At 42.1% G+C, this 26,493-nt stretch overlaps 1 protein-coding gene across 3 annotated transcripts in view; it reads right to left on the bottom strand.

Annotated features, from left to right (window-relative positions):
- Positions 1-4,358: 4,358 nt before the first annotated feature.
- Positions 4,359-26,493, bottom strand: part of UBE2H (ubiquitin conjugating enzyme E2 H) — a 92,404-nt gene continuing 70,269 nt past the window's right edge. For all 3 annotated transcript variants that reach the window (XM_011357224.2, XM_023528939.1, XM_011357225.2), the window contains 3 exons: positions 26,399-26,451; positions 12,822-12,950; positions 4,359-8,540 (listed from right to left, as the gene is read on the bottom strand). In XM_011357224.2, coding sequence (XP_011355526.1) covers positions 8,416-8,540; positions 12,822-12,950; positions 26,399-26,451 — 307 coding nt within the window. In that variant the 3' untranslated portion in view covers positions 4,359-8,415. The remainder of the gene's footprint in view (positions 8,541-12,821; positions 12,951-26,398; positions 26,452-26,493) is intronic.

Below are 26,493 nucleotides of genomic sequence, written 5' to 3' on the forward strand. Positions count from 1 at the left end.
CCTGAGACTAGCCGAGCTTCACCTTTCCTTGCGGTCCACTCCCACCTCCCCGCACATCCCTGGCCAGTCCCCTACCTGGATACCCTGTCCTCTTCTCCCTTTATCCAATCCAGTTCCTTCCCATTCAGCTGGGCTGGATTGAGCTCCCTCAGCAGGGAAGTCCCCTCCTTGTAGTTTGTGGTGCTTTCATGACCTTTGTTCCTCCCTGCCCAGGGTGGAAGGTGACTGGCACAGCGGCAGTGAGCACCTGAGCCTTGGCGTGTGCTGAGCTCCCTTTCTGCTCTGGGGCTCTTCCTCTCAGTGATCCTGTAGAACAGGCCCACACCCCTCCTCTCTGGTCCCTACCCCTCCCATGGGCCTGGCTCCTGCTGGTGCTTTTTGTCTTCAGCACCTGGTGCAGAGGAAGGGATGGTTAGATTCAAGCCGGGTGGCAGGGACAGCCTGCTCAGGTGGCCTTGATCTGGCCTGGTGGCTCCTGAGGCCAGGTCTCCGGAGTCCCTCGGCTCCTCTCCTTGTCCAAGTCCTGTCTACAGCCTCCCCGGTATTCTGGGGCCCCGCCTTGACCTTCCAACATACTAGACCCCGCTTGCTTTTAAGCAGCCACCTCTGTCGCAGGCCACCAGGAGCCCCGGCAGAGGCTGTCTCCTGAGATGGAATAGGAAAGTCAAGGCCCAGGGCAGCGGGGGAGCGGAAGGGGGCGGCCTCTGAGGCCCCACGAGGGACTCTGGGTGGGGCCGGTTTTACGGGCTAGTGTTTTGGTGGCTTTGGCGGTTTTCTTTCAGGTGACTGCCAGGCACCCCAGGCGAGACGTAAGGATCTCCATGAGGAGGGCACGACTCCAGAAACCTGCCTGCTCCACCCGCGGCCGGCTCTGCGGGCGCAGGGGCCGCAGCGCGAGGCCCGGGCGCCCCCTGGTGGCGGAGGCAGGGACCGGCCAGCCGCCCGCGGCGCCAAGATGGCTGGGGAGGCCCGGCCCCGCCCCGCCGCCCGACGGGCCCGGGGGAGCGTCCCCCGACTGGCGGGCAGGTCACTTTTGTCTCCGCAGCGGAGAGCTGGGAGCCCCCGGGGCGCCCTCGCGTCCTGGAAGTCGTTTCCAGGGGCCTGCGACGGGGGCCTCTCCGTCACCTCCCGACCGCAGCCGCGGTTCGCACACAGCCTGCGGGGTCCGCACGCAGGGGAGGAACTGGGGGCGTTTCCTGCCCCCGGACCTCAGAACGTTCTCTGCGGAGTGTGAGGTTCTGCGTTCTCCAAATCCGCGATGAAAGTCGCTCTTGTGATTTATTTGCTTCTAAAAATTCCTGCTCCACTGCACCGCCCAGTAGGCGGCCACAGCCGCATCTGGCTAGTGACCACTTGAAGTGTGGCCACTGAGAAACCGAATTTTTTTCATCTTATTTAACTTTAGATTTAAAAACAGTGTAAATTTTTCTGTAACAATTTTTTGGTAGGACTGCACGTGACTTTAAACGTTGAAAATGTAGCGTCCCAATTGAGGTGTGCTGTGTAAAGTACACACTGGATTTCAGAGTTGTAAAAATAAGTAAAATACTCGTTTTTAAATACACTGAAATTTTGGATAAACTGAATTTAAAAAAACATTAATTTTACCTTGTCTTTAAAAAAAGTTTTTAATTAGGTAAATAGAATTCTATTTCTATATTTCTGCTCTAGGGAGTGGGTTGGGCTAAATCTGAGTTTTATTTTCTGACTCCACTGTGGGTCACGGAGGTTGGGGACACTGATAGCAGTGGAAATGGGGATGTATGTGGGGACCAAGCCCACGAGGGCAGGAGTCAGCCAGGCTCACAGGGTCAACCCAGAGGCATCTCCCAGGAGCCCCAGATGGCAGGCTCACACAGATACCAGTGCCACAGCCCCAGTGGGTGTTGGATGGGCACCGGGATTGGCACAGCATGAGCTCGTGCAAAGAACACTCGTCTCTGGCCTGAAGACCTGGGTTCCTGCATGGACTGTGCCACTCATGTTTATAGAGCTGGAGAGAACAGATCTGAGCTGAAGCTTCTCTAAGGGAGCTGCTGGCTCTGTGCTGGATGACTTAGCTGGCAGGGGCCACAGGAAGGGAAGGTGAGACAGGCCTGAAGGCCAAACCCTATGGCTGTCCAGCAGCCCTTCTCAGGGTTAACTGGTAATGAACTGGCAGCCGGAACGCTTTTTCCTTTAGGGAGCTCAAGTCTGTTCTTGCCATGCTGACCAGTTGACATCACGTTCTAGGAGCAAAGGTTGAGTTCCAAAGACCTCTGAGGAGCTGAAACTTACTGGATTTCGTTAACCAATGTCACTATAAAAAAAAATTAATTAAAAAAAAAAAAACCTCTGAGGAACCTAGGTCCACAGAAGTGCCAGCCCTTTTCAAAAATAAACATGATTATAGACACACACATGCACACACACACACACCTCACGCACAGAGCAAGGGGAAAAGTGCTCCTGTGTACTTTACCTTCTAGCACTGACCCCCGTCAAGATAATTCTTCAGTTCCAGGAAGGCCTGGGTGCACAGACTCTACGATACAGGGCACTGGAGAGCAGGTTTGGCCCAAGGTATGGCTGTCCTGGGCTCATCCGGGGATCTGAGTGCCTGAGAAGCCTATGGGCTTATTAAGCAAGGTTGCTCAGTCTGTCAGGTGGCTCCAGGGCCTAGGGCCAGACAAATCCTCTTTGCCCTAGTTCTGGGTGAGGTGCAGGAAACACCAGTGCTCGGTGTCACAGAAGCTCATTCCCAGGATAGAGAGCAGCCTTCGGAGATGGCAAAAGAGTTTAAGGGGAGTAAACATTCTTGGGTGCTGAGCCCACAACTTTTTTTTCCCAGAATATGCCTCGGAAAACCCAGGTCCCCCTTCTCAGTAAAGGGGCAACGCCTCAGGCAGGCAGTGGAGAGCCACCGGCTCAGGAAGCAACTGCACTGAGGCTGAGAGGTTAAGAATGACGTTGGGCGAGATTCCTGATGGGCGAGGGGCCCCAAGCCCCACAGAACGCACTGGGACTCCTCGAGCAGTTTGTACAGCAGCTGCCTTGTGAGAGATCAACAATGACTGTTCACGTGACCCATATACCTCTTAATTCTCCTTTCGGCTGGAAAATAGATGCTTGAAACTCCCAAAACTCTTTGGGTCCAAACACTCTAACCTGCAATCCTGAAACCTGGTTATTTCTTGGGTTGATACAATCATCTCTTCTGAGGACAGTGTGTCTCATGATATGTTGTTTCAGAGCCTGGATGGAGTTCTGCGTCACAGTGTCAGCGAGAACCTACCAAATTAGAGAACTTTATTTTACAGATGAACCTGAGGCTGCAGAGCTGGAGACTGCACAGCTAACGAGAAGAGATGGTATTAGTACTCCCAGCACTGGTCAGTCCTTTGGTCCACTACGCCCCTGGCTGAGGGGTCAGTGAGGCCCACGTGCAAAGAGCCTGTAGAACGTTTTGCTTCTGAACGCTGGAGGCAGCCAGGGCAGCCTGAGGGTTTACTTGCCACAGGAGACTGAGGTGTTATTCACACCAGAGCACAGTTCCTAGGTGGCCTTACCCTCCTTCTCCCTGATAGAGAGCTGGGCCCACTGGAGACCACATCACGATGTACCAAGGGGAAGAAAAAGGTCTGTGGGATATGAATGAAGAGAATAAAACAGTGGAGAGCTGGGGGAATAACATATGACGAAAGGAAAACTTGTCTTAAGGGTCTTTTGACAAAATCTAGCACAAGTAGCTTCTCCAATAAACTAAGCAACATCGCCATCTGGTGGCCACTGAGGGCATGTGTTTTAGGAAGGAATTGAAATTGCGGCTTCAGATGCAATGCCCACTGCTCTCTCCACTCTGGTTGAGGATGGCACTTGGCACACCTGTTGAGGCAGACTGGCCTCCGGCAGGAAGCTGCACTGTCTGTGAACTCCAGGCCAAGAGGGTAGGTACCATTTGCTCAGCATCAGTTAACAGGGTCTAGAAGGTTTAGCTAACAGTAACATGGGAGCCCAATCTGCTGATCCACTTGGAAGTAAGTGGGGTCCTTCAGGCTCCAAGACTTCACAGAAAAGATGGCTTTTTAAGGCCCTGGTGAAGCTTCACAGCCGGTCCTGTTTACAGCCAGCAGTCACCTGCCACTCTGGGTACAGGGACAGGACGCTGTAGGCAAGGCCTCTTGGTTATTACTGCCTACACGTGACACTCCCCAAACTTACCCAGTTGTCTGCCTTTTAAGAGCTTCTTGGTAGAAAAGAAAAGAAAAAAGTCTGCTACTCAGAGAAGCCAGGTGAACAGGGAGGACGTTTTAAAAAAAAAAAACAGGCTAAGTAATCACGGAGGCTATCGGCTTATTCATCAAGGTCCAGCCATTTGCCAAGGTATATACACATTTTATTTAAAAAAGTTTACAGTTTTCATTATACACAACTATTAAGAGGTTATAGTCAGAGGAGGCATTTGTCCTGTTGACAGAAGTGCCCACTAGATCATCACAATGCAAGGAAAAAGGTGGAAGGGAGATAGGGCGAGGAAAAAATAAGTGATAAAAAGCTTAGATTTCAATGAAGGGCTGGTAAGTCCCTTTTATCTCTTCAAGTATCACACAATATGTACCAAATACAATCAGTAAATAATGGCCATTTCTTCCCAAGCCCACAGCCAAGACAAGTATTTGCTGAATTAAGAGTCCTGGCCCTTCTTCAGGTGAGTGAAGAACTCGCACACCTGAGGGCTGTTAACTCCTTCTTCCCCAAGGGGCCTCCACTCCAGCCCATCCCTAATGGGACCGCCAAGGTGTTCAGTGGCCACAGAAAATATGAACATGGATTCAGAAGTCCAGATACGCAGGTCTTTGCGCCCAATCAGAAATGATTTGATTTCTGTCAACAAGGCTGTGAACCCAGTCAGAAAGTGATGAAATAAAATTCTTGCTAACTTCTGTTAATGACTTTCACTCTTCTAATTGAGTCCCTAGAACAGAGAAGGGTTGCACGCCATTTAAAATCAAACCCTAGTTCCCAGAAACTCGGTGTCTAGAACCTGACCCATGGAGGCTGGTGGGGGATGTCTTTCATGATTCGCAGCCATCCCAATAGGAGGCGAGTGTCCAGCCAAGGCCAACTCGGGCTTCAGGGAGCCTTTTGAGAGAAAACAATTCCTTCGAGGGGAGACACTCTCCAGGAGCTTAGATCAGCCACTTGGCAATTAGAACAGCTTTTGAAGTGGAAGAATAATGTTAGGTACATGGCAACTTCTGATAATTCTCACTAGTATAAAATGCTGGTTGAAACTGCACTGAGATTGAAGACTAAAAAGAGCAAAAATGCCAGCGTCGAGGCTGGTACCGCCTACTGCAGCCCACCAGGCGCGGTGCTGGGGCTGCCGCAGCCACCTTGCTTGTCAGCGTTTGGCGAGAGCGCGAGCTCAGTCGTTTGAACAAGGGCGAAGAATGGCCTGCGCTGGTCAACTACCAGTAGAATTTCAAAAACTATGGGTACTAAAAGGAAGGAAAGAAAACTGCCAGAAGCAATTCCAACTTACCACCACCACCTTTTAAAAGCAGTAACGTTCAGCCTTTCCGAGGGGCTCCAGATGCTTTTCTGAGCGTCGTGATGGGACAATCTGGAAAAGCTTTTGGCATTGTTGACACCCCTGCCTCAGCCTTACTCTGCCATCAGTTAGGGGCCCAGAGGCCCCAGATTCACAGCCAGGCCTTCTTCCAGCTCCCTCTGCACCTGTAAGTATGGTCTCCTACACCTACCTCTCCCAGGTACAGGGAAGGGACAAAAAGTTAGCACAGGAAGGGATTCTGTTCAACTGATCAAAAGTCGATTTCACAGTGGAGAGGAGAAGACCCACACAAAGCCAAAAACATGCACGGAACCAAGGTTAGTGCCCAGATGAGATAGGCTTGCACAGAATGAAAGTACAGCGTCATTTGGGTAGCAATTCCAGAAGCTTCCAGTGCTGAAAGAGAAGCCTAAGTACACCTTCACCACACAGACCTGGATGGAAACACACAGCAACCACACACGGATCTGCTCCTTAACCCCTGCCCCCCCTCCCCCACCCAAATCTTTATTTGGGAATTCGCACATTTCTGCTATTGGCGCTCTCGGTAGCAGGCAAGCTGATGTCTTTGTCAGAGAAACATGGATGCGGTCAGGGAACAGAGCTGTGGCACTGCTCACATACCTTCCCTCAACTTGGTTATACTAGTTTTTTGGACAAGATTTAAAGCAATTATTATCTAGACATTATTTTTCGAAAGGTATTTAGAACACTATTGTTTATACAATATTGAAAAAATACAATTTTTTATTGTTTGAACTCAAATCACCACCCAGCACTTTAAGCCTACCCTAAGTCGCACCTACAGTAACGGCTATAGCACAGCAAACTGCCAAGTCCGCAGGTAAGCACGTCAGACAGTGCCAGAGAGCCCCTCCCCCCCGAAGCAACGAGAAGACAACGTGCTAGATAAGAGTTAAAGTACACCATGACATGTTAAATAGTTAATACTACCCTTCCAACAAGCCACAAATGCTAGATAGATAACTCAGTACGGTTAACTAACCACAGCCCTACGTAACTGCACTTTTTTTTTTTTTTAAAGAAAACCCTTTGCTTCATGCCCGTAATTAACATAAAATAAGTAAATTCTTTATCTTTTTTATTTAGGAAAATAATCATGCCAAAAGCAAGTTGTACTTTATATAGATTTTCAAAGAAAAGATTGATTGTGCTTTTTGAATAAAAAAAAAAGACAGGATATCTTCCAACCTCACTGACTCAAATCTTGTGGAATATAGCACTTCTAAACTAAAGACACACATCAGAAAGAAAAATTAAAATTATCCCAGTGGGACATTCAAAAACGGTCTGTAGAAGGTTTTAGGATTGGCTGATTCTGCTCCTGCCCTATTGGTTGCGGCACAGAAAGAACACAGAGGTGCTGCCTGGAGTTCTCCAGACGCAGCGGGCAACACTCGGACTGGAAGGAAACTCTGCCAGCAACCTGGACGTATGGTTAGCCGAATAAACATTTGATTAGCAGGCATTTTAAACTGATTTCCTCCTACCACACACAGGAGAGATTTTCTTCCTTCAAAACCTATTTTACTACGACATCATATTTCTGAATCCTTTCCTCCTATTCACTCATCCTCTGAAAAAAGCTGTTTGTTTTCCCACGTAGAGTCACTTTGGGTACAAGAATCTTTATTTGTTCCAATTATTACTCATTGAAATTTAGAATGTGTGTTGGGTCTAAAATACCCATTTCCCACTCCCACAAGCAGATGATGCCCAGGCTGCTGCCAAGAGCAGCAGCAGAAGGAAAACAAAACCAAAACGTGAATGAGAGTACCCAGAAGTCACAGCCACCAGACGGGTCTTCTTCCCGAGTCTTAACAGTCCACCGAGCGGCTGTCCAATGAGGAGGCCATCTCTTGGTAGGTGAAGATTAAACGTGCAACCTGTCTAAGCACAATTCACACGCACACACACCAAAATAACCCCCAAAACAAAAGTAACCCACGGCAACCCTCAAAGGTAAAGCTTAGTCCAGGGTGGCAGTCTCAACGTGGCCAACGGCAGGACGAGGCTGCGCCTCTGCGAGTGCTGGATGAGCGGAAACATCTTCCCGGGCACTTCTCTCTTCCTGTCCTGTCCTCTCAAAAAGGGTCTGGATCACAAGCTCTACCCCCACGAGAAAGAATCAGGTGCAGAAAGCGCTCCCCAGAGGTTCTCCAAGCAAACGCTCGTGGCTGCAGGGCCGGGTAGCGAGAAGGGCAGGAACCTACATATAAAAATGTACTTAAAATCCGAGTCAAAAAATGGTTTCAAGTTTCAATACTCCAATTAGCTCCCTGTTTTATACTGTTACTCCACAGAAATGGGGCCACCTAGGATTCACAGGAAGGAGCAGCTCTGGTTCTGACGTGGCTGGCTCTAAATGCTCCCACAGCAGGCTTTTTCCTCCCCAATTTTTCCTTTCCATTTCAAAAAAAGCACTATTCTATCTTCACATCCAAGAGCTGGTTGGTTTGGTTTGTTTCTTTGGAACCATCGATAAAAGAAGCAACTTTTTCCTGTTATTTTTACTCGTGTCTATCTATCAGAGCGGCTATTTCTTTTGACAGTTCAGTAGCACACAGGCTGACTTGGCCAAATGGACTTATGAATGCATGCATTCGGACCGCATATTGCTACCAAAATGGAATGTGGGAATATGCTATGCACCTCAGGTTGAGAAATGACCAAGAAATCAAGATCTAAAGGGTGATATATAATATATATATATCAATGCTATTATTCATAAAAACCTTGTTTAGTAATAAAAAAAATTGCTTTGTTTAAATATGAATATTATAGTCTGCTTCTCATGGTTAGGAAATAATAGTCTTTCTGAAAAGCAGGTGCTTTTTCTACTACAACTCCATATCCTGGGCCTCATCTTCCGAAAAGTCAGACATAGAACTCTCCGACGAGCTGTCACCGGTGCCCTCTTCCTGCTCTTTCAGTGCCTCCTCCGTTGCGTATTTCTGGATGTACTCTGCACAGGGGGGTGGGGTGGGGATAAAGAAAATGCAGAGGCAGTGAGCAGGAGGGCATGTGCTTCAGCAACCCCAAAGCTGACAGGCCCCAGGGAGGCTCAAACTTTCCTTACGTGCCAGGGGGTAACAAAGATGACAGCTGTGGCCATGAAAGCTAAGGGGAAAGTCCCATAGGAAGACTGGAGTTTATGCATTTTGCCCCCTTATTAAGAGAGGCAAAGCAGAACACGCAATCTGCAGGGGAATAAATACACTGCATCAGCACCCTATTACTCCCTTGGGCCATCACCTCCCAGATAGATGAACACCTACCAGGTGGAGGAGTACAAGGCAGCTAGCCACCCCGCCTCAGCTGCAAAGCATAGGAAGGCCAGCTGACACCCAGGATGATGACTGGTGTTAAATGGCCTCCAGTCCTCCAGCTAGGGCACCTTCTCTTTCCTTGTTGGTTTACCAATATGGCTGCCCTCCTCCAAAACACGCTTTTTACGTTCTAAGTTCATAAAATTACTCAACTCCCAGATAGCGCTCGACTAGTTTTAAGTCCACAGTAATCTATAAGGGAATCCCCCATCACTTTTAGATTTGTAGTTATATAAATATAATCGGCCCAAATCTATTATTTTAGGAATAGATTTTAGTCTAAACAGATCCTGCCTATCAGGTTTTTGAAGCAGCTGGTATAAAGTCTCTCAATCTGCTCAGGAATGAGATGCTATCTGGAGACACAGCTAGCCTGACTGACTTAACCATGTATTATTTACCTCAAGATTTATGCCGCTACAGCCTAGGCTGAATCTGCTGGCTGAAAAAAATTTTAAGAACTGCTGAAAAAAACTAAATTTGCTCCTAAAATCTCTAAGTGAACACTGTTCTCAAGTAAATAGCCTATACATAATATAGAGAGACAAGACATTTAGAATCTTATTCATAATGCCAGTAGAAGAAAAACACCCTTATTTCCCTAAGCTTTGTTTTTCCTCCCTCGGAATTATAGGGACTAAATGAAGAGGAAAGGAAGGTAAATGGCCAAACAGGCCTGCCAAGTTTGAATAACTTAGTGCAGGGACCCTAGCTAAGAATATTTTTTACATTTTTAAAGGTGTTTTTTTAAAAAAAAAAAAAGAAAAAAGAAAAAAGTAGGTGACAGAGACCATATGTAGTCAAACATGGCACTTCACAAGAAAAGTTTGCAGAATTCTTAGAGTTTTAACGAATTCACAATAAAATTTTATGCTGAGATGGGATTTTAAAAAAGCCCCTGACTCGGTAAGAACTGATTTTAGTTTACCTTTTAGAGGGAAGCGTTTATGAAAGCCTTAGAAATTTTACTTTTACTCTCTAATGGGCTGGGTACTTTGTTTCTTCCTTCGTAGAAAGAAGTTGTTGCACTTTGACATTGTTCTTTGACACTAATTTGATATCATCAGCCTTAAGTATACTCAAGGAAATAAATATGTATTAAGGTTCACTAGGATAAGGCCTTTCAGGAGAAATGAAAAGCGTGGTCACTAATGAGCAGAAGAAACATGAAGAGAAACGGCAGTGAGCTGCTAAGTGCCATCAGAGGGAAATGTGTAGGAAGGGACTCCAGCCCCTTGAGAGCCCAGGAGTCACATCTGCGCTGACCCTTGAAGGAGTTCTGTCAGCTGCCACATAGTAGATGCCATTCCAGGGGAAAGGCACAGATAGCACCGCCAAAAGCAAAGAGGGAGAAAGGAGTGGCTGGGATGTTAAAACACAACATTAAGAAAAAACTATGTTTGTTTTCTTTCTTTAAAAAAAATCCTGACGCCAAGTAAGGCAAAATGTACAGGTTTCGCTCTAGTTAGATGATGGGTACATGGTCAAGTTACTCTGTTTTTCAGTAGGGTTGAAATTTTCCCTAACTAAGGAAGTGAACATAGCTGGGTATCTGAAACTCATCTAAGTTGATCGTCACACATTGATGCATTTAGAGGAGTAAAGGCAAAGATGTCACACCATGCAGTAGCAGAGGGCCTGGAATGGCAGGCTAAGACGCCACTCAGAGAAGGTTTTCGAGCAGGGAAATGACGTATCTTCAGACAGCTCTATGACGTCTCGTCCTACAGGCTGTTCAATATTTACAAGATAAAACAGCATCGACTCAATATGAATGCCAATGTTCATGGTAAAAAAAAAGGCCATACGTTGACCTGTGACATTAGACATGGAAATGCCCAGTGGGCAGCTTGGGAGAGAGGTCACCCCCAGACACACGTTTTTGGAAATCATCTACCTGGAGAGGATTACCTAAAGCTGTAAAGGGTGAAGAGGCTTCCCAAGGGGTCGAGGAGGAGGCAGGGGGCTGAAGGACTGAATGGGTAAAGACAGTATCACATTTAGGAATGGAATGAGGAAAGTTTTCAGAAAGGTAAGAGGTAAAATACCAAAGCTGCAGAGAGGTCCAGGAAGACGGGTCTTGAGAAGGGTGCAAAAGGTTAGGAAGAAATGAGATCACCGATTGAATAGAGGAGTTGGAAACAAACTAGACCTTAGGAGTTTAAGGCAAGGAAGCAAGAAGTTTGAAAAGTAAAGAAAAAAAATAGCAAGACTCCTAAAGGAGTCCATGGGAGCAGATAAAGTCTTCTAAAATGGGGATCCCTCTGATAGTTTGAGGATAGAGGAGGAATCAGAAGGAAGGGGATAAATGGGAGAATAAGGTCACATGGTTGGGGGACTGGGTTTGAGAAACAAGACACAAGACAGGACATCTCTTATTTCTCTGAAGAGGGAACAAAGATGAGGACACACACACACACACACACACAAATGTACAGCTAGAAGATGGGGTGTGTTTAGGTCTGACAGCCATGATTTTCTCAGACTGCTAAGACAAAATGATTGCCAACATTAACATTTCAGAAAGCTAGAGCTAGCCGTTCCGAGATAAAAATGTAGGTTGGGTTCCTTTTGTAATTGGTACTGTAGCAGATATGTTCTAAAACAGGAATAGTGTTAAATTGCTGAGGCATAATGAATATAAGAACTATAGGAATATGCTCTGCACCGAGATATCTGTGGGCTGCAGACACTGTTAAGTGATTCCTTTGTCAAATTTTTAATACAGTCTCATAACAGAATTTTATCTGGTTGAAACTGACTGCCTTTTTCTTGAAATACACATTTGCTTGGCTATGTAGATATTCTGCTGCATAAATTAGATATTAATTTGCAAAGCACCTGAGACCTCAGAAAATTAATTAGAGTAGCTTCATTTCTACTTTATCTCAACGAAAGTACCGAATAATACTCTAGAGAGACGGAAGAATGAGAAACAAAGAAAAGGAAAACCATGCTCAACCAGCAGCCCAAATGCTCCGTCTGTCTCACGCCTGCACAGGTAAGAGTGAAGACCTATATAATTTCGAGCTCTCATAAATTATGTCTATTGCCATCTCTGGCGAATGTATCTGAGGGGCCACATACTTTGCAGAAGTTGATGTTCTGAACTGCTGTGCAGATGGGCAAGTCATGCTAGAAACTGGGTAGTTATCAACGCCTTCCACTTGTTAGGAAGAACAGGCCTGTTTCCACGGACTTCGAATTCTTTTCCTTTTTGGTGGGACTTTATGAATTTAGACTTTTCACTATGAAAGTTCTCAAGCATACAGAGATAACGAGGACAACGTGATGAACACTGGGTAAAGCTGTGTGAAGCTTTCAATGTTCTTTTGCAACTACATATTCCTTTTTATGAAATCCATGCCCCATTAGCATGTAAACTGTTTAACAACGGCCCTGGGGCCAGGTATTTGCAGTAGGGGAGGAATGTGCCCAGACGTAAACTTCCCAAAGTAAAAGCAAATCAGCTGGGAAAAGAAGCCAGCTGGGTTTTTAAAAATTCAATAGGTAAAATGATATAATTTTTTAAAAAAAGTCTAATGATGAATTTGGCAATTATTTCCCAACTTCCAAAGTTAATTGCTTTCCTTAAGGGCCATGATGATAAACAAATGTGAGATTATATGTTTCAATTAATACTTTATTCTCAAGCCCAATTTTCTAATTTTACAAGACAAAGGGAGGCAAATGAAGGCAAAGGTTCTTTTGGGCGGCGTCCACAGGGATTTCTAGAAGGGTTACATCTAAATACTACCCAAGAGTGAGCCTCCCACTTCCTCGTCTTTCCTTTGGCTCCTTCTCATGCCTTCCCTTCCTCCTTGCTGATACCTCCAGCCTTGCGAAGGTTGTCTCCGACCCTCAGAACCACATAGGCTAGTTCTTCTGTCTCCAGGTTAAACTATCTGCCTCCTTACCTTTAATTTTCTGCTTGTATTCTTCTGGTCGGTGGAGGTACATGGCTGCAGCGTCACCATTGAGAGGATCTATTGGGTTGGGATAGGCCAACAACTGGGGCAGGAAGGACTCAAATATATTGGTAAGATCTGAAAAAACAAAGAGAAATACATCATGCACAGAACAAGCCAGTTCACCTAAAATTCACTTGATCAGTAGTCAAAACTGCTTACCTTCCTAGACATTTAACCACACGGAAGTTTTTCCATAAAAGTGTAGTACTCCATTACATGTGACTTACATTACATATTCCTTTCAATACCAATTTAAAAACATTTTAAAATTTAATTTTAATTTGAAGTACCAGATAAAGGTATACCTGGTACTCACTGTGAAAGGCAACTGTCCCAATTCTAATTCACTTTATTTTCTAAATTGAGAAATACTACATTGCTTAATAATTAAAACTTGTGCCCCTACACCCTGCAGCCCTCCACATTCTTAAAAAATGAGCAGTCTCTTAACATCGCCCTTTTCTACAGCTTTGAAAATCCCAACTCTGAAGTTTTCAAGTGCCAGTTCTTAAAAGCACCGAATAGGATTTTATAGGCCTTGACATTTAATTCAATTCTCGTAACTTCCAATGGAGGTAAATATTACTAGTTTTTCAATTATTCTGGGTAATGAGGGTAGAAACTTATATGGACCACTCAAAATCATAAATAAGACAGATAAGTACCAAGTCACTACATTTATTAATAATCGCTATCACAAATATTTATCAATTCCCTTCTTGCCAGATGACATCTATATACAGTTAAAACCTTGCAGCCAGCTACCCAGTTTCATCAAGCAGGCCCTGCAAACCAGTAAAATAAACCACATGTCCCCATCAGAGTCGCCACAGCTTCCATCCTATTTGCTCCTCAGCAGGCAGTGACTGTGGAACCTCAGCGCTCCCACTTCTCTGCCCTAAGTCTAATTACTCCGTAAGTTACAAGAAACATTTGTGTTTCTGGAGGAACGCTGATATATGTAGCATAAAAACGACTTTTACTCTGCTCTTTATATATGTAATTTTAGAATAAGCGTATTAGCGACATCATTTTAGAGTAGCGGTTGCATAGCCAGGGGTGATTTTGCTCCCCAGAGGACATCTGGCAATATCTGAAAAAATTTTTGGTTGTCATGACGGGGTGAGTTAGGGAGGCAGGTGGTACTACTGGCATCTAGTGGGTAGAGGTCAGGGACGCTGCTAAACATCCTGCAGTGAACAAACAGGACAGCCCTTCATAACAATAATTACATGGACCATAATGTCCACAGTGATGAGGCTGAGAAACGTTGGTCTGATAAAAGGGGTTGGGGCAAACTTTTCATAAAGGGAGAGTGAATACTTCAGGCTCATGGGCCACATTCGGTCACTGCCATGGCTACTCAACCCTCAGCTCTGCTGCTGTAGCAGAAAAGCAGCCACAGATAGCAGGTAAACAAATGGTGCCGCTCTGTTTCGATATAACTTTATATACAAACATGGGCAGCCAAAGTTTGCTAACGTCTGCTATAGAAAACTCTAGAAATAGGTGGCTCTTCCTTGTCACCGTAAGGTTAAGGAACTGAGCAGTCAGAGAGCAAGCGAGAGCAGCACTATTCAACAGAACTTTCTGCTATAACGAAAATGTTCTGCACCTTCACTGTCCAACACGGAGCTACTGAACATGTGAAAAATAACTGGTGTGACTATAAGGAACTGAATCTTTCACTTTATTTAATTCTCATTAATTATGTTTAAATAACTATATGTGGCTAGTAGATCCTGTACTGGAGAGCTCAGGTCTAGAATGTGATGTAATGGAGAGTCCCATGACAGCTGGCACGGTCCTATCCTCATGCAGAGATACTAACACACAGCAAGTTTACCTTTAACCCCAAGACATGGACTGGGGCTGGTTCACCTTCATAAAGCTGACTTCCCAAAGAACCACATTATACAGTAAGATTCTCATGTACCAGAAAACAAATGCAGAGATTCTTAATCAAAACAGCAAAAAGACCCCAAAATCATCTTCTAAGATAACCCCCAACCATCTGCATTAAGATTTTCACTGCTGTTATAATTGTTTTTAAAAGGACACAAACCAATTATTCATGGTACAAAACCATTGAGAACTATTTGTAAAGACTAAGGGACAGAGAAAAATGCTTATGCTCTAAAGCTAAGTGGAGAAAGTCCATAAAATGGTATGTTCTCTAGAAGTACAACTGTGTACAGTTTGTGTACAGAGAATACTTAAATTATGTCAAGACAACAGGCTTGTAATTTCTACTTTCCACACTTCAAGTGACTTTACTATTTTTAGCCTTTAAAAATAGCATTTTCTTATAAATGTATCCTTTCTACTTCTGCATATATTTGACATATTTAATAAAACATGACAAGTCTGAAAAATTTTTCTTTTCCTTTCTTTATCCTTAGGTGGGCAGATTATTAAGGCAGTGGTAAAAAAATGCCAAAAGGTAAATAAGTAAGAAAAAAACAAGGGGTGTAGAAGTTTCCCCAGTTGAACACGATCCCAGAACAGAGTTAACTGAGTTACAGCAACACTAATAATAGAAACAGTAATGGCAGCAGCAACACTTTATACTCACACAGCACTTACTACAAGCCAGGCATTCGTCGACACTTTACATACACACTCTTAATTTCACTATAAGCAATGAGGAAGGTACCGTTGCTGTTTCGCATATGGGGAAACTGAAGCAGAGAGGGGTAAGTAACTTGCCCAAAGGGCTGGGTTTCAAATCTGGGCCTATCCACTATGCTGACTCTGTTAACGGATAAAATGAATATTGTCCTTAACTTTCATGATGGCATAAGCTCCCCACCTCTCTGCATCAAAATCATATACCTTCAGAGATGGCCACCCCCCTCCTCAAAGTTTTCCTTTCTCACAAGTTCAAGGCCAGCAGGATGGTATCTACGTGTTTCAGGCATTTCTGTGGCTGAACTGCCTGACGTTTCACAGAAGCAGTGTGCTTGTTTTCAAGTGGCTCAGCCACAGGAAGTAACCCACGGTCATTCACAGATCCACCCGCACAGAGTGAACTGGGGGCTTCTCCTGCCACGTCCTCACACAGGAGCCGCTTGGAAAGACTAGCAGTTGAGTGTTCCTATCGAATGGCAAAACCTTTTTAGAAAATATTGGTTTTGGTTTTATTCACTTTAACTAACATTCAGAAGTGCTTCGGTACTCAAGAAACATTACAGAAAACGTTTCATAACTAGGTGTTTCATATGGTCCAGGAAGAGATTTTATACCCTTCTTCACTATGTTTAACTTTTCCAAGCTACCAATAAATGACTGTGCCTAGGTGTTTGTTCCACACAAATAAAAGAACCCTCAATTATTGGTTCTTCCTTCCTGTGCCTACTCTCTCCCGCATTAATATACTTTGGATCCATTTTACAGATGTGCAGTGTTACACTTGTAAAACGGAAGAGTAGAAAAGGAAAAGTATGCAGCCCAGTTTTGGGTGAAGATGACAGCTTTTGAAGGCCAGGATGTTAAAGTAACAAAGCATTCCTGAAAGTGGCTAACAGAGTAGAGTAGATATTACACCAAGAAGATCCTCCCCAAAGAAACGTCTCTCAAACATGCAGATGTACACAAAGTCTTTCAAGGTAATATGCTGGCAGAAGAAACCTAAACTGTAAACCAAAAATGAAATAAAGATACTCAACTTTGAAAAAATTCATCACAATGAACATTTTCTCCTAGAACTGTAGGTAATAAAAACATCAGCTCAAGTCTTTTTTTTTTAAAAAAACATTAACCTTCCACTTTTTGAAAAGGAGCGAGCCAGACAGGGGTCACCCAATCTAGAAAGTACAATCAGCTGGCTCCACAGCTGTCTGCCTTAATTTTTGAAGGAAGTCCCAAGATCCCTGAAGAGTATGGTTTATGATGAGCAAACAGCTCTTACCTACGCTTGGACTAAATCAGCACTTACCAAAACGCAGTCCATTAGGACTGACGCTTCAGCCCGATCTTTCGGTGCTCACATTAACAAAATTATAGTACTCATACCTCCATTTAGGCACATAAACTAATGATTTACATTCATATTTAATTTTTAAAAACATTCAAATCATACTGATCTCTCCTCAAAAGCAGCATCATTTACCCCATTCGGTCAAGAGAAAGGTTTCAGGTGAATCTAGATCCTGGCTGTTTGTCCATCAGAATTATCTGTGGAGTTTTTTTTTTTTTCGCAATATGCATGCTGAGGTCTCATACCTACCCCAGGGATTCTGGTTTAGGATTGGTATGTGTGTGTATAGACACATGCATAGCCAAGAAACACTACTGACCGTACGTATGTACCCCACATCCCCAGAGATCAGATAGGAAGAAGGCTATCTGCTGTGGGTTCCTGTCTTGGCGGCGAGGCTGCTGAAGAGGCTCTGGTTGCGTAGCCCTCCCTGACCCTGTCATCCTTTCCTGCACACCCTTTAAGTAACCATCACTTCCTCCAGGTGGAGATATTCTAAATCATAAGCAGGAAAAAGTGGATCCATTTTAGAGGGGTATTAAAGGGCTGCTTTAGACTAGAGAGGGCAGTGACGAATATCACCTAACACACTGTGGACATCAGGTAGAGCAAATTCCATTAGGCTGAACTGTCTCCAGCAAAAGGGAAGCTGGCTCCTTAGTGGTGAACAACAGATGAAAAACCTAGAAGACCACAAGTCTAATCTCAGGCCTTCCACTGACTTGCTCTTTGACCTTGGGCAGGTCTCTTCCTCTCTGCATCTCAATTTCTTCATCTGCAAAAAGAGAAGTATCAAACTGCAGTTCCTTACAAGGAAGAATTACACATTACTAAAAATGACTATAAAATAAGACTTCAAACTGCATCAAAGGACTAGACTAAAATATTAATACAAACATGCCATCTTCTTAGAGTAGAAATTTCATCTACCTATATCCCTCAAGGAATACATGTTAATTAAAATGAGTCACACTGAGGGGAAAAAAAAAAAAAAAACACCAACTCTTAAAGCCACCCTATTCCAGGTGACTCACAAAAAGATGGTGTATTGCTTAAAGGAGAAAATGGGAGATGAATCATCACACATCTCATATTTTATTCTTGGCTGTTTCTAAACCAGTGACTATAAGTTTTACTTCTTCCTCTATTTCCTTTGAAAATTAAAATAGAAACTTCTGTGAAGCATGCTGCTAACTTCAGGTTAAAACCCTGTGGATGTGCAAAGCGTACGTGGTTTGCCCCACCAGGAACCACAATTACCAAGCAGGCAGTCATCTCAGAGACTTCAACTTGCATAATTTTCATTTGTTTTTCAGATTTAACACCCAAAATCCTGTAACTCAGAAAACATGACCATCATACAGTAGGCATAGCCAAGTGACTGGAACTATCAAAGCCACTCCTCCCTTCTCAAATGCCACCTATCCCACCCCCTTTTCTTATTCTCCTCCTATCCCCTAGATGCCCAACACCTTGTGCTCCTTCTCTTTAAAGTCAAACAAATAACACACAGAAAAACTTCTTTGGAAAGACATCAGCCACTTATACAGCAGTGTGAATTCTGTGGTATTTGTATTTTAAGAATTAGCCTCGTACACTCTTACTCTGGGAAGCTCATCATCTTACTATAGTCTATGCTCGTAACTATCAAATCTTTCTAATTGGTTCTTTATATTTCTGGTCTCATTAAACTTGACATGTCTAACATTATTTCCCTGAAAACCTATTCCTGCCTCCAACACCCTGCTGCTTCCTGGCTCCAACACCCTGCTCCTTGGGTTCCAAACATCTGGAAGGACCATGCTTAGGCTTTCCTTTTTTCCATGTATCGGGCAGTTTCCCAGACTTGCTACTTGTCTTAATGAAATGCATCTAGTTCCTCTTCTGTCTCTCCTGGCATGTACATACATCAAGCCCAATATATCATTCCAGCCCTGGATCAAAGCAACCATGTCCTCGGTTGGCCTTCCAGGCTGTAAACTCTTGCCTTTGTAATCAGCTTCCTTAAAAACAATCACTCAGGTCATTTCTCATCAAGAGTAAGTTCTTGTTTCCTTCACAACTCTTAATATTCCAGAAGCGTGTTATCCAAACATACTTATATTTCACTATCTCCCTCTCCCCTGGAGGAGGACCTATGGCTTCCCAAGTTGAAAATCACTGAGCTAGCCACAACTCCCTAAGGTATTTAACTTTTCTAGAATTCAAGCGGGAGCAGGACTGAAAGGAGAGCAAGAAGACGCTCACAATTAGAGAGGTGAAAAGATGGGCAAACATCACAAGGAGCTGATTCTAGTGGTCCAGAACGGATGATCTGCTCTGTAACTTACCCGGATCTCTTTCCCTGGGCTTTTGGCCATTATAGTGGAAACTAGTGGCTAAATAAGTTGGGATCACCTGGGATTTCAAAATCCCACTGACCTCTCAAAATCCCACTGATTTGACTTTTGCTCATCTTACAGGGAATTGTAATTAATTCATCATGAACTGCTACGCAAGTCATAAATGTATGTGTTCAAAATAAAATTCAACCATAAAATTCCATTTCATTCATCAACAAAATTTTTTTTGGGGGGTGGGGGGGGTGGGAATCTACTATATGTATAAAAAACAAACATACCTGTAGCCAATTTAAAAAAAAAAGACTGAAACAGGTCAAATAAAATTTCTAGATTTCCTTCAGTTATTTAATAATTTTAGGTTAATTAACAGATCTCTTCTACTCTTCAATCAGCTCTGAAGAAGTTGCCATCTTAATAATGATCTGAGGGTTTTTACTTTCTCCTGCTCACATCTGTGAACACTAAGAGAGTGAAATTCTACCCTGCCCCCCACAAAGGGGAAGGAGTCAGAAACCTATATATCCCCTCTACTAGAGGGTCAGACTGCATGTGATCAGGGAGTTATGTATGAAAAAGACATGGTAAGCAACAGGCCCTAACAGACAGACATCCCCTTGAGCAGAACTGGAATAAAGCCAATCAGGAAGGTTGTCCTCAGACAGACTTCAAAGAAGAAATGGCTTTGGGATTAAAAGTTACATTCTCTAAGATAACTAATTTGAACCCACCTTCAATGAGGAAAGGCCTATTTCTATAGATGTTCTGGGGGCACACACGTGGCGAGCTGAAGCAGACCACCACATAGACCTTCGGTGGTACGATGGCAGAGAACCAGCTGGTCGCAAGGCTTGCCATGCTGTGTTTGGTTTACTGAATGCTAACATGCTAATGGAATAATGTATATCCAGTCACCAATATGCTAGACTGATAAAGTCAAGAATGCATCCAGTTACTAAACTGAGAGGGTCTTCGGTGTAGACAAAATACACAAAAAGTCTGAACTCATCAGATTTATGTTACATTCTCATGTTAGTCCATGGGGGTCTCTTAAAGACAGAATAAGGTCTCAAGAAGAGGGTCACGCAGGGGGAAGAAAGCATCTTCTTCAACACTTCTCAAAAAAAAAAATGCAATTAGTAAGAATTTTTATTAATAAGAATTAGTACTTAGACATGTGAAGAATTTTTGCAATATGCACGATGTACTTAATCTCGCTAGTGGTAGCATTACAGTTTTTAAGAATTCCAACCTAAAAACAGGTATTTCTGTTCTATATGGGAAAGGGCAGTGTAAAAGATATAGGGTACTGAAATCTGGAGGAATACCGGATACGTTCTGCCAAGTGCTAGATCGTCAATCAGAGGTGTGCAGTTTACAACATGGGGCAGTTTGAAGCATTCCACTGAGTTTGAAAATCATCTCCCATCTACTGCCTAACTACAGCTCCCTCCCCCAAATGTATGTGAAGTGTAGAGATCTGAAGAAGATGAATGCTACCATTTAGATCAGAATGAAGAAAACAGGCTCTTGTTCATCCAAAACAATCCCCTGTTGCCATGAAAATCTCAAAACACTTCCCACCTTACTTAAGTGTTCTTTGGAGGTCATTCTCGTTCAAACCTGGTATGACCCTGCTTACCTTAAAAGGTTACAAGCTAAAACATGGTAATAGGGTTTGTTATTAACCTTCTAGAAATGAGGGCAGTTAATGTATAATTAGCTAGTTGGGTATTCTTACGGTCATACTAAAACTCATTAAAGTTTTTAATTACTAGACAATAATTTAGTTTGCCCTTAACAACAGAAAAGAACAAGATAACTTCATGCAATTACAAGATAAGTGGCCATGCATGGGGAATGACTTTACCTATACACAGTGCTCACAGCAAAAGAGAAAACAAATCCATATAATCATAACTGAGTCCTGAAACTATAGCCCCAAAGAAAGTACAACACAGCTATGGCTGGTCTTTCATAGATAGCCTGGCTCATGCCCCACGACCCACACAGCCCAGACCACTCCATGGTTCTGATGCTGACCATCAGTGAATGTGAATGTGGTGTTTTAATGAATTTCTGCTAAGTTGTTCAACCTTCAAAAGACTAAATTTTTCTGTGTAGATAGCTAATTAAACTCTTGGGCCTCAGACCAACTATATCCAAATATCTCCAAGGAGACAGATAAAGCAGGTGGATCATAGAGCTAAGTACTATGTCCTCCTAAGTACTATGTCCTACTTTGACAGTCCTGAAGCTATCAAATCCAAAACTCAGCATATTCTTATCTACTACAGTTGACATTTCTCCCATAGCACTTGAAAGAAACTGCTCTTCCTGGCCTGTCTAGGGGACTCATAATGACATCCAGCTGTTCTAAAGGCAGGATCATGTTTGTGATTCCAACATAGATGGATCGTTAATACTATGTTCTCAAGCCTATTCAAATAGTTGTTGGCTAATCAATCATCCATGCAGATACATATATCTCTTGTCTGTGAAACTACACTAAAATGTCTAGAAATAGTTAGCAAACACTAATTCAACGTAAAGCATTATTTTAAGATACAATTACCTTCAGCCAAAATTTGAATTATTTGGATTCACTGGATGAAGTAAGTATTTTCAACATGGGAAAGCTTACATTCATTTAGAAGTTTAAGTTTGTTAGGCCATAACATAGTACTATTAAATTTATGGTTTAAAATGTTTCAAAATGTATAGTAAAAGTAACTTTGTTTCTCTTGTCTAAGTCTAATCTCAAGGCCCTGAAGCATTCCTTCTGTTGTAGTTAACTTCACTTGTCTGTTACTGACTCCCCAGATGACCTAGGGGAAGTAATTTCCCAAATGTTGATTTTTCTCACCAGCAAAATAAGAGGAGTATCCAGTCCACTGGCTAGCAACCCTAAGAGTGAGAATAAAATTATAAACTACCAATTTTATAAGAAAATTGTCTTCCACCTTACATATCCACAATTTGATCTACAGAATAAATAATTTATCAAGTCAGTTGAGAAATGAGTAAAATGAAAGTTGGCGAGAGAAACACAATTTGCAGGGGTCAAACATGCACGCACAGTCCAGAGGGTGGGAGGGCAATTAAAGCTATATTGTAGGGAAGGTGCCTGAGCTTCCAGGAGTTTGGGTTGTTGGAAAGACAACTATGGATAAAACATTTCTTGGGAGTAAAAAGGAAAAAAACCTGAAAAATAGAAAGGAAGCTTAAAAAGCGACCTATGGCTTAATGAACTTTCCTTCCATCAGTCTTTAAAATTACAATTGTTAAAAAAAATAAAAAACAAAATTACAGTTGTTTTTGAAACTGAAATCCAGACCCCCTTGGCTGCATTTTAAGTTTTCCAGAGCTTTTTATCTTTGCTGTCTGGAATTAGCAGGAAAGAATGTAAAAAAAGATGCTATCATACAGGAAGTCAAAATGAATCAATTTTGTGATGGCATCTGCTACTTTCCTTTTAATGTCACAGGAATAACAATAGAAACTTCATACTCAATAGATAACTTCATACTGATGACAAGCATCTTTAGAAAATTAGCCAAATTACTCACTGTAATTAGCTCTCTTGCAAGGTTAAATAATATAAAATTAAAAATTACTGGGTGATTAAACTACAATTAATTATACCAATTTTGAGCTTCTAAATGAACAAACTGCATGTATACTTGCCAAACAAAAACAGGATTAGAACAGAAGTAATGAGTCAAATGGACAATCAGAAATCAATTTCCTTTTAGGGGCGATGGAGGACTAAACTTGCTACAAATGTGAACATTGTTTAAGTATAAATCTGAAATTTCAACTGGGAATTGCTGATATACAAACATGCATACACATTGCACAGCAAATGCCCTGTGGCAAAGTTAACCGCAGGAAATTTCACCAGTTAATTCCCTGCTCCTTAACATATTATATAATGGAGGTGTTGAAACAAGTTTTGGTTGCCAGGCTAAGCTTTTGCTTCTCAGTTGAATATTTGTGTTAATATGCCAACTTTCTATTAGTTGTTTCACATTAAATTAGATTTTTTTTGTCCTTTGAACTAAGATTCTCTCAAGAATCACAGCAAGAAATTTGAGTGATTCGTAACTCCAATTATGAACTAACCTTCAGTGCCAGAGGGTTTAGCAGTTTGTAATAAAAATTCAGTTTAGATTTCAAGATCAGATAAGCCTAAAAGAAACAAAGCAATTTGAACTAATCCTTTCTACCAGTACTTTTATATAAATTGTATTTAGCTCTTCCTAAAACTTTCCAAGAAAGAAATTTTAAATTTAAATTGAAAGAAAATTCTAAAATTTTTTTGAGGAATAGTTGGGTTTGAGCAAAATGTCAAAAACAACTCTCCCATGCACAGTATACTTTTGACTATATTCTAAAAATATTTCTTCTGGTTTCCTGCACTTACCTGTAATGTTAGTGTGTCCATATTCTTGTATTATAAAACACTTAACTCACACACGGAATACAGAAATCGAAGTTTACTTTGACCAATGAGGTTCAGTTCATGTTACTTACTAAATGCTTTGCAAGATAGTATGAAAACATATTCTAACATTTTATAGACGTGATGAAGCCTTAGTCATGTTGGACTTCTGCTTTAAAGTCTATTCTGAACCTCTTATACCTGCTGGTGGGAATGTAAAATGGTATGACCACTTTGGAAAACAGTCTGTCAGTTTCTCAAATGGTTAAACAGAGTAGAGTGACCACAGTTCCACCCCTGCAATTCCGCCCCTAGGGAAATACACAAGATAAATGAAAACATATGTCCACATAGAACCTTGTACGCAAATATTTATGGAGGCATTATTTGTAATAACCAAAAAGTGAAAACAACCCAAATGTCCATCATCTGACAAATGGATAAAAATGTGATGTCTATATAATGGAAGATTATTTGGCCATAAAAAGGAATGAAGTTTTGTTACATGCTACAACATGGATGAATCTTGAAAACATTATATGAAGTGAAAAAAAGCCAATCACAAAAGACCACATGTTGTATAATTCTATTTATAAGTAATGTCCAGAGTGGGCAAATCTAGAGACAAAAAAGTAGATTAGTTGTTCCCCAGGGCTAGGGGAGGGGGAAAAGGGTGTGGTAACTAAGGAGTATGGGGTTTTTTCCTGAGGTGATGAAAATGTTCTATGATGAAAATGTAGTAATGGTTGTATATAACTGTGAATATACTAAAATCTACCAAACTACACTTTAAATGAGTGAATTTTAGTATGTAAATGATCATTCTTCAATAAAGTTGTTATTTGAAAAAATCTGTTCTGAGATGTGAGGTACTTGAGAATCAGCAAACCTCTTCACAAAGCTCTTCTGGTCAACAGTAAAAGAATTAGTTAAACGAACGTCCAATTTACTTTATTGTAATTGGAACCAGCTTGCAGTATTTTGTTATGTACATTTCTAAAATGTGAATGCAGTTTAAGACATCATTACATCAGATATTCCAGGCAGCCTGCCATGAGACTTTTTTACAAAAAAAAAAAAAACCCAAAAAAACAAAAAAAACACATCTTAAAAGGAATCCATTTAATCAACCTCAGAGTATGTTCTTTCCTGTTGCCTTATCTCCTTTATAAGCTGTTGCTTCCCTAAAACTCTTATGCTAAACAGTGTTGGGCATGATTAAGTCACTCATTAAGTCAACAAATATTTGAATCCTTATTGTACACCAGGCGCTGTTTTAGACACTTTGTGTGTGCACGCATGTATACGCACACAATAAAGTCCCTGCTCTTGTGTAGCTTACAATCTAATAGCACAAGATAAACAAAAAAATACTGGCTTTAAAGACAGATTTTTAAAACAGGGTGCTGTGCTGCAGAAGGGTATGATTTTAGCTGCAGTGGCTAGGAAAGCAGGCTTCTCTAGAAAGCAATGTTTGAGGTGAAAAAAGAAAGTACCAGCCACTCAAAGATTAGGGAAGCTAAGTCCAGGCAGAGGAAATAATTCTTGAATGGTAGAATGAGGAGGAAAAAAACAGGATACCCGTGTGCTCCTGGTGACCAACCTTCCTCTGTGATCCTCATGCACCATCCTAGTACAAGGATGTCTGGCAAGGTGACTCACGGACAGTGGCTGAAGTAAGATGTCTCACATACCTTAAACTGTTAAAAGGTCTCACAAGTCTTCACCAAGAGGAGGCCATGCCTGGTTAACCCAGCCTAAAATGATCTTCCCCCTCCTCTTGTACCTCTCAGCGACTGTTTGTACCACTCGCTCTTTCAATCACACTGGTGTGAGGCACTGTGTTAGGAATGCCAAGACTTAAAGACAAACCAGACATGCACCTCCACCAGCTTTTAAGGCAAGAAATAATCTAGTAGCACAAAAAATATAGGCACAACAACACAAGACAGAAAGTAAATGCAGGCCACAAAACAGAGCTATAAAATGTAAGAGTGGCCAGAGATTACTTGCAGTTGGAGCATAAGGAAGCTTCATGGGTGGGGAGGCGGGGGCACGAGAGCAGAGAGAATCTGTAATGTGTGTGGACTTGGACATGCAGGGGAATAAACAAGAGTCATTTGTTGTACCCCTACGTAACTTGAAAAACATTTTAAAATATTTTTAGCTCTCCAACCAAGTTACAAGTTCAGGGGGAAAAGGCCTAATACTCCTTATATCTATCTCTCTGTGATATTTAGCATAGTATTTTGCAGACCTAGACAATTCATTGTTGATGTCATTGTAAGAGATGTCAATTTCAGCACTGAAGGTAAAGCTTAATTATTCTTTGTTTCATAGAGAGGTTTAGGCCTTTGAAACAGATGATCCCCCAAACCTCTTAATACATCATATCATTTCACAGGGACGTTCCTAAGAGTTTTTCTAAAAATAAAAGGTATTACAGAAAAACATATATACAATGCACTTCTAAATACACATATATATAAAAATGTTTGCATATGTAGTAGTATGTCTGCATATGTGTATCACTATACCTTAATTTCAGAATCTCAAAAGACTATTTTAAATTTCTACTGCTAAACCAAAGTTTGAACTTTTGAGAAAAAAATTTTTCACTAATCAAACTTTCCCATTCAGGCCTTCAAAATCCCTTCCCCTTCCCAACAAAACATCTTAAATCAGAGAAGAAAAGCCAAATGACATTATTTTAAGGCAGTGTCTCAACATCTCTAAAAAAATATTCCATGGCCAAACTCACCATAGAGAGCTGTCCAAGTTTGATTAATTACATCTAGACACACAGTTCCTGACCTGAAACAGATGGAAAGAATGGCATTTTTTTAAAAATTAGAA

Source organism: Pteropus vampyrus, unplaced genomic scaffold (genome assembly GCF_000151845.1).
Source record: "Pteropus vampyrus isolate Shadow unplaced genomic scaffold, Pvam_2.0 Scaffold33, whole genome shotgun sequence".
NCBI classification, from domain to species: Eukaryota; Metazoa; Chordata; class Mammalia; order Chiroptera; family Pteropodidae; genus Pteropus; species Pteropus vampyrus.